Source organism: Elephas maximus, chromosome X, assembly GCF_024166365.1.
Source record: "Elephas maximus indicus isolate mEleMax1 chromosome X, mEleMax1 primary haplotype, whole genome shotgun sequence".
In the NCBI taxonomy this organism is placed as follows: Eukaryota; Metazoa; Chordata; class Mammalia; order Proboscidea; family Elephantidae; genus Elephas; species Elephas maximus.
In genome coordinates, this window is record NC_064846.1 from 49750381 (window position 1) to 49759806 (window position 9426).

At 40.0% G+C, this 9426-nt stretch overlaps 1 protein-coding gene across 3 annotated transcripts in view; it reads right to left on the bottom strand.

Annotated features, from left to right (window-relative positions):
- ATG4A (autophagy related 4A cysteine peptidase) overlaps window positions 1-9426 on the bottom strand; it is a 63070-nt gene that overhangs the window by 50784 nt on the left and 2860 nt on the right. Inside the window, exon 1 of one of the 3 annotated variants that reach the window (XM_049873266.1) lies at window positions 9266-9384. The exons of 1 other annotated variant lie outside the window; for it this stretch is intronic. In XM_049873266.1, the coding sequence (XP_049729223.1) occupies window positions 9266-9275 (10 nt within the window). In that variant the 5' untranslated portion in view covers window positions 9276-9384. Of the gene's footprint in view, window positions 1-1310; window positions 1430-9265; window positions 9385-9426 lie in introns of those variants that run through there. One more of the 3 variants, XM_049873265.1, reaches the window with a different exon arrangement.

The window sequence follows — 9426 nt, forward strand, 5'->3', positions numbered from 1 at the left end:
GGGCATTTATCTCAAAGGAATGAGAACTTACGTCTATATAAAAACCTGTATATGAATGTTCATAACAGTTTTATCTGTAACAGTCAAAAACTGGAAACAACAAAAATGTCCCTCAATATGTGAATGGTTAAACAAATCATGGTATATCCGTACCTTGGAATACTATTCAGCAATGAAAATAAAAATTAATGATACGCTAATCAATGTGGCTAGATCTCAAGGGCATTTTGCTGAGTGGGAAAAAAAACATCAACCTGAAGAAGTCATATACTTCATGATTCCATTTATATAGCATTCTAGAAATGACAAAATTATAGAGATGGAAAACAAATTTCATATTTATCAGGGGTTAGGGATCATGGCCACCAGTGTGTCTGTAAGTTTGTTGTACTGTGGTGGATTGTATGTTGCTGTGATGCTGGAAGCTATGTCACCAGTATCTCAAATACCAGCAGGGTCACCCATGGAGAACAGCTTTTCAGCTGAGCTTCCACAGTAAGACAGATGAGGAAGAAGGACCCGGCAGTCTACTTCTGAAAAGCATTAGCCAGTGAAAACCTTATGAATAGCAGCAGAATATTGTCTGATACGGTGCTGGAAGATGAGCCCCCCAGGTTGGAAGGCACTCAAAAGACGACTGGGGAAGAGCTGCCTCCTGAAAGTGGAGTTGACCTAATGATGTAGATGGAGTCAAGCTTTTGGGACCTTCATTTCCTGATGTGGCACGACTCAAAATGAGAAGAATCAGCTGCAAACATCCATTAATAATTGACACATGGAATGCACAAAGTATGAATCTAGGAAAATCGGAAGTCATCAAAAATGAAATGGAACGCATAAAGATCTATATCCTAGGCATTAGTGAGCTGAAATGGACGGGTGTTGCCCATTTTGAATCGGACAATCATATGGTCTACTATGCCGAGAATGACAAATTGAAAGTGAAATAGCATCACATTCATCGTCAAAAAGAACATTTTGAGATCTATCCTGAAGTACAATGCTGTCAGTGATAGGATAATGTCCATATACATACAGGGAAGACCAGTTAATATGACTATTATTCAAATTTACACACCAACCACTAATGCCAAAGATGAGGAAATTAAAGATTTTTACCAACTTCTGCAATCTGAAATTGATCAAACATGCAATCAAGATGCATTGGTAATTACTGGTGATTGGAATGCGAAAATTGGAAACAAAGAAGAAGAATTGGTATTTGGAAAATATGGCCTTGGTGATAGAAACAATGCCAGAGATCGGATGATAGAATTTTACAAGATCAACAACTTACTCATTGCAAATACCTTTTTTCAACAACATAAACAGCGACTATACACATGGACCTCACTGGATGGAATACGCAGTAATCAAATCGACCACATCTGTAGAAAGAGATGATGCAAAATCTCAATATCATCAGTCAGAAGAAGGCCAGGGGCCAACTGCAGAACAGACCATCAACTGCTCATATGAAAATTCAAGTTGAAGCTGAAGAATATTAAAACAAGTCCACGAGAGCCAAAATATGACCTTGAGTATAACCCACCTGAATTTGGAGACCATTTGGAGATTTGAGGCATTGTGTACTACTAACTGAAGACCAGATGAGTTGTGGGATGACATCAAGGGCATCATACATGAAGAAAGCAAAAGGTCATTAAAAAGACAGGAAAGAAAAAAAAGACCAAAATAGATGTCAGAAGAGACTCTGAAGCTTCCTCTTACGTAGAGTGGCTGAAGCGAATGGAAAAAATAATGACGTAAAAGAGCTGAACAGGAGATTTCAAAGGGCAGCTCAACAAGACAAAGTATTATAATGAAATGTGCAAAGACTTGGAGTTAGAAAACCAAAACAGAAGAACACACTCAGCATTTTTCAAGCTGAAAGAACTTAAGAAAAAATTTAAGCCTCGGGTTACAATATTGAAGGATTCTATGGGGAAAATATTGAATGATGCAGGAAACATCAAAAGAAGATGGAAGGAATACTGAGTCACTGTTCCAAAGAGAGCTGTTCAACATTCAGCCATTTCAGGAGGTAGCATATGATCAGGAACCGATGGTACTGAAGGAAGAAGTCCAAGCTGCACTGAAGACATTGGCAAAAAAACAAGGCTCCAGGAATTGACGGAATACCAACTGAGATGTTTCAACAAACGGATACATTACCAGAGGTGCTCACTTGTCCATGTCAAGAAATTTGGAAGACATCTACCTGCCCAACCAACTGGAAGAGATCCATATTTATGCCTATTCCAAAGAAAGGTGATACAACTGAATGCAGAAATTATCAAACAATATCATTAATACCACATACAAGTAAAATTTTGTTGAAGACAATTAAAAAATGGTTGCAGCAGTACATCGACAGGGAACCGCCAGAAATTCAAGCAAGATTCAGAACTGGACATGCAACGAGGGATGTCATTGCTGACATCAGATGAATCTTGGCTGAAAGCAGAGAATACCAGAAAGATGTTTAAATCAAACCAAAAACCCAGTGCCATCGAGTCGATTCCGACTCATAGCGACCCTACAGGACAGAGTAGAACTGCCGCATAGTTTCCAAGGAGCGCCTGGCGGATTCGAACTGCCGACCCTTTGGTTAGCAGCTGTAGTGCTTAACCACTAAGCCACCAGGGTTTCCTAGAAACATGTTTACCAGTGTTTAATTGACTATGCAAAGGCATTCAAGTCTGTGTATCATAACAAATTATGGATAACATTGCAAAGAACGGGAATTCCAGAACATTTGATTGTGCTCATTCAGAACCTGTACATAGACCAAGAGGCAGTTGTTCAAAATGAACAAGGGGATACTGCATGGTTTAAAATCAGGAAAGGTGTGTGTCAGGGTTGTATCCTTTTACCATACTTATTCAACCTGTATGCTGAACAAATAATCCAAAAAGGTGGACTCCGAGAGGAAGAATGTGGCATCAGGATTGGAGGAAGACTCATTAACGACCTGTGAAATGCAGAGGACACAATCTTGCTTGTTAAAAGCGAAGACTTGACGCACTTACTGATGAAGATCAAAGACCCCAGCCTTCAGCATGGATTACACCTCAACATAAACAAAACAAAAATTCACACAATTGGACCAATAAGCAAAATCATGATAAACAGAGAAAAGATTGAAATTGTCAAAGCTTTCATTTTACTTGGATCCACAAACAATGTCCATGGAAACAGCAGTCAAGAAATCAAAGGACGTATTATATTGGGCATATCTGCTGCAAAAGATCTCTTTAAAGTGTTGAAAAGCAAAGATTTCACTTTGAAGACTAAGGTGCGCCTGACCCAAGCCACCGTATTTTCAACTGCCTCATATGCATGTGAAAGCTGAACAACGAATAAGAAAGATCGAAGGAGAATTGATGCCTTTGAATTATGGCGTTGGCAAAGAATATTGAATATACCATGGAATGCCAGAAGAATGAACAAGTCTGTCTTGGAAGAAATAGAGCCAGAGTGCTCCTTGGAACCGAGGATGGTGAGACTTCATCTCACATACTTTGGACTTGTTATCAGGAGGGACCAGTCCCTGGAGAAGGACCTCATACTTGGTAAGGTAGGGTCAGCAAAAAAGACGAAGACCCTCAACAAGATATATCGACACAGTGGCTGCAACAATGGGCTCAAACGACAATTGTGAGGATGGCGTAGGACCAGGCAGCTTTTCCTTCTATTGTACGTAGGGTCACTATGAGTCGGAACCAATTCGATGGCACCTAGCAACAACAAGGATAGTGGGGGGTAGGTGGTGTGTGTGACCATAAAGGGGTAGTATGAGGAAGATCTTTGTAGTAATGGATTAGCTCTGTATCTTGAATGCTGTGATGGTTACTTGAATCTGCACATGTGATGAAATCATATAACTCATTCTAATCGATTTCCTGGTTTTGATATTGTACCATGGTTATATAATTGTAAGGAATGGGGGAACTGGTTGTCATGGATTGAATTATGTCTCCCCAAAAATGTGTGTATCAATTGGGCTGGACCATGACTCCTGGTATTGTGTGATTTTCCTATATGTTGTAAATCCTGCCTCTGTGATGTTAATGAGGGAGGATGGGCGGCAGTTGCATTGGTGAGGCAGGACTCAATCTACAAGATTAGATTGTGTCTTGAGGCAATCTCCCGAGATATACAACAAAGAAGCGAGCAGAGAGACAGGGGGACCTCATACCACCAAGAAAGCAATGCTGTGAGCAGAGCGCATCCTTTGGACCTGGACTCCCTGCGTGAAGAAGCTCCTAGTCCGGGAGGAACATTAATGAGAAGGCCGACAGAGAGAGACAGGCTTCCTCTGGAGTCGATGCCCTGAATTTGGACTTTTAGCCTACTTTACTGTGAGGAAATAAACTTCTTTTTGTTAAAGCCATCCGCTTGTGGTATTTCTGTTATAGCAGCATTAGATGACTAAGGCACTGGTTTAACAGGATACAGAGACCTTTCTGTAATCTTTTTGCAGCTTCTTGTGAGTCTTTGAGTATTTATAACAAAAAGTTAAAAAAAAAATGAACCCTCTTATAAAGCAAATAACTCAGGAACAAGAATGCGGGGGCTAAAACTCAGGAAGTAAAAAATAAATAAAATATTTTAATTATAATAGCCTACAATGGTATAGCAGTTTTATGAAGGAGTAGCTTTTAATTGGGAAAAGTTTGTATAGGCCCGTGACATACAATACGAAGAACATTTAACAGCAGTATCAAAATATGATTTAAGAAAATATTACAGCCACAAATTAATACATCTCATTTTAAACCAGGCAAACTGGCAAGTGTGAAGGGCTTGCAATAAAACACATAGGCAAAATACATCTGCAAACAATGAAAAATCATTTGCAAAGGGTCTTCAAGCCGGCTGTTCAGACTTTCTCTAGTATGTTACGAATGGAGAAGTTTCATTCTAAATAACCCTGAACCCTATTCCTGTGACTGTCATATAGTTAGTTGATTTGCATACACCTTTTGTGCTAAGGTATCCTCAAATTGTGTTTCACTATTCATTCCCAGTTGTGCTTCGATAAGAATATTCATGCTGAGTAAAGTATTCCATGATAATTAGAAGGTAACAGGTGGGGGAAAAAATTACCTCTTGCTGCACTGTCCAAAATGGTAACCACATGAAACTATTTAAACTTAAAATAGTTAAAATTAAACAAAATTTTAAAATTCAGTTCCTCAGTCACACTAGGCACATCTTGAGTTCTCAATAGCTTTATGAGACTAGTGCTCACCATGCTAGGCAGCATAGATATAAAACATTTCCATCATCACAAACAGTTCTATCAGACAGGGCTGCCCTAGAGCACATAAAACAGGTCGTTTTCCCATCATCATAGGTGCAGCTTCAGCCCAAAGAATTCTGACAGGAATTAGCACAGCAATATTTAGCAATATGTTGCAGTGCTAGGGCTTTGGGGTAGAATAGTTCTGGATTTCAATTTTAGCTCCAGTTTACTAAATTGTATGTGTGACCTTAGGCATGTTACTTTACTTCTCTGCGCCTGTTTTCTCATTTAAAAAAAAATGAATAGTAGTACCTACCTCATAGAGTTGTTATAAAGATTAAATGAGGTAAACCCATGTAAAGCTCCTAGCCCAATATCTGGCAGATATGATCTATAAATGCTATTTATTATTGGCATTATTCTTTAAGCTTAAGAAGACGAACTTGGCTTGCTCTAGGACCTAGAATCTAGGTGATCAACAGAAATGGCAATAGGGAACATGCAATCATATGAGCAGCAAGGGAGTCAAACCCTAACAGGATCCCTTTTGACTTTCCACGGACATAAGTGGCAAGCACGTAATTCCTCCATAACTTGAGGCCAGCAAAGAAGGAGGAGGTACCTTCTCCCCTAAAGATTTGTCTAGCATCTCTCAAACAATCAAAGGGCAAGGGTACTCTAATGTGACTCAGGTTTAAAAAGTTAACCGCCATGTCATGTCAAGCAAAATAAACGGTACAATAGCAAAACATACTGTCTATAAAAGAAAATTACCCAAACAAGTCGATCAGTAGGAGAGGCACTTGGAATTATTTTTCTAGCTGTTTCTAACAATCAGATCAAATTCCTTGATGTGTTATTATGGTAAAATGTCACTATGCCCAATCACATGTGAATACCACACAACAGGCCTACGTACCTCTGTAATCAACTGGATAAATATTTACTGAACATCTACTACATACAGGGCACTTCTGTTCTACTCCAGGGGTCAGCAAACTACAGTCAGTGGGCCAAATTCAGCCACCTCCTGTTTTTGTACTGTAAGCCAGGTAAGAATAATTTTTACATTTTTAAATGATTGGAAGAACATCCTACAACCGATATTATCAAACACTAAATGGCTTTGGAAATTAGCTTTTGCTGAAGACTCGATAATGTCTAATTAATTCAACCTAAAATTACAAGGCAGAACAGTACTTATATGTGAAACTTATTCTGCAGTAAAGTTATTTCATCAGTGAACATTGTTTAAATCACACGTAACCTCAACATGCCTTATATACTTCCAATGCTTCGAAGTCAAAACAACAAAACCACAATGAGATACCACTTCACACCCACTGAAACCCATTGTCGTGAGGTCCATTAGAACCCAAAGCAGCCCTGTGGGACAGAGTAGAACTTGCCCCCATAGGGTTTCCCAGGCTGTGAATCTTTACAAAAGCAGACTGCCACATCTTTCTCCCGCAGAGCGGCTGGTGGGTTCAAACCACTGACCTTTCGGTTAGCAGCCAAGCGCTTTAACCACTGAGCCACCAGGGCTCCTTCACACCCACAAGAACAGCTACTTAAAAAAGATAGACATTAAAAAGTATTGCTAAAGAAGTAGAGAAATTTGAATGTTCATACATTGTTGGTAGGAAAGTAAAATTGTGCAGCCGATTTTGTAAGGAGTCTGGCAGTTCCTCAAAAAGTTAAACATAAATTTGCCATAAAAGAAAAAAAATACCTGTTGCTTTCAAGACCATTCAGACTCATAGCGTTCCTACAGGGCAGAACAGAGCTGCCCCATAGGGTTTCCAGGGAGCGCCTGGTGGATTTAAACCACCAACCCTTTGGTTAGCAGCCATAACTCCTAACCACTGTGCCACCAGGGCCCCAACTTTGCCATAACCAAACCAAACCCAGTGCCGTCGAGTTGATTTCGACTCATAGCGACCCTATAGGACAGAGTAGAACTGCCCCATAGAGTTTCCAAGGAGCACCTGGTGGATTCAAACTGCCGACCCTTTGGTTAGCAGCCGTAGGTAGCCCTTAACCACAATGCCACCAGGGTTTCCCAACTTTGCCGTATGACCTAATAATTCCACCCTTAGGTATCTACCCAAGAGAACACAAAGACTTGCACAAAAATGTTCTTACCAACATTAATCGCAATAGCCAAAAGGTGAAAACATTCCAAATGTCCATCAACTGATGACTGGATAAACAAAATGGGTTCTAGCCATACAATGGAATGGTATTCAGCAATAAAAAGTAATGAAGTACTAATACATGCTACAATATAGATGAACCTCAAAAACATTATACTAAATGAAAGAAGACAGACACAGAACAGCACATATTGTATGGTTTAATTTATATGAAATGTTCAGAATAAGCACATTTTTAGAGGCAGAAAGTAGATTAGTGGTTGCCTAGGGCTGGGAGTGGGGATGGGGATTAACTATAAACAAGCATGAGGGATCTTACTGGGGGAATGAAAACATTCTAAAACTGATTTATGATGATAGTTGCACCACTCTGTATAAGTTACTAAAAATCATTGAATTGTACACTTAAAACAGGTGAATTTTATGATATGTAAAATATACCTCAATAATGCTGTTTGAAATATATAAAATAAGCAATAGGGGAGATTAAGTGAGGGGTATATGGGAACTCCGTACTACCTTTGCAACTTTTCTATAAATCTAAAGCTATTCTAAAATTTAAAAAAATTATTTAAATAAAAAAATTAAAATAAAAAGACATAGGTTCATGGACTGATATCAGTATTTGGCTGTACCTATCCGTGTACAAAGACATTTTCAAAGATGAAATATGTAAAATATTATTACAGACCAGCATTAACAGATGAAAATTTGGAAATGATTCTTACAATAGGGAACACTAACTTTGAACACCAACTAAACAAACAAAAAAAATCAAACCCGTTGTGGCCTAGTCAATTACAACTCATAGCGACCCTATAGGACAAAGTAGAACCTCCCCATAGGGTTTCCAAGGAGCGCCTAGTGGATTCAAACTGCCAACCTTTTGGTTAGTAGCAGAGCTCTTAACCACTGAGCTACCAAAATGTTATCCCCCCCGAAAGAATTCCATTCTTCTCATTAAGTATTACAAAAAGTAAAGTATTATTATTACATTTTATTTTCATCAATAAATATTTGTTGAAACTAGTTTTCTTTCGTAGTATGTAAGTACCTACATAATATCCTCAATTTTGCCTTTTGGTCTACAAAGCCTAAATATCTGGCTCTTTACAGAAAATATTTACCAACCTCTGTTCTACACCGTAACAGGATAAATATACACATAATCAGTCTCTTTCTTGAGTGTATTTTTACCATTACCTAATTTTGGCACAATGCCCCCTCCAGACATGCCCTGTGAAGGGTAAGCCTTGCATCTCTTCTTCTATTGCACTATTTCAAAAAAAAAAAAAACCAAACCCGTTGCCATCCAGCTGATTCCGACTCATAGCACAAAACGTTCTACCAAAACCTTGATGTCATCATCATCATGATATTAAAGTAACACCATACCACAGTATCCCTAGGATGACTCTCATTAGGTTGTGATGTCACCAAGACGTGGACTCACCGAGGTCTTTTAGGTATCAAGTGACTCCCATGGTATCACACTCTGCTGTTGGCATCACCCTGGCACATCACCTTACTGTGGTATCATATGCTATCACTGCTGTGACAGAATCCCGCCCTGATGTCACTCCGCCGAGATGTTAGAGTAATTACTCCCCACTTCTCCTCCACTCCCTTGGCAGTGGCAAGGAGGGGGAGGGTAGCCACAGTCACCGGTACGAGCTCAGGAGGTAGTTCCCAGCTCCCTTCCGCCTAGCACTGCAGATCAGGGCCCCCGGGGGACAAAGCCTTTAGGGTCCTATAACTCTGTTGCCCTGACCCCACACCCGTTCTGTGTAGCCGACTCAATGGGCAACCATCCACCCCGGCTCTTTCACAGGGTTCCTCACGAAGCCGCTCCCCGTACCTGACTCCATTCTCCAGCTGTCATCCTGGGCCAATTCCACCGACCACTTGATTGCGGCAGCCGCAAGGGACCCTGGGATTTGTAGTTCAGAGCTGCTAGAGGTAGAGCGGCGGGGGAGGCAAAGGCATCTTCCCTATCCGGAACTGCTCTCAAACTGCAAC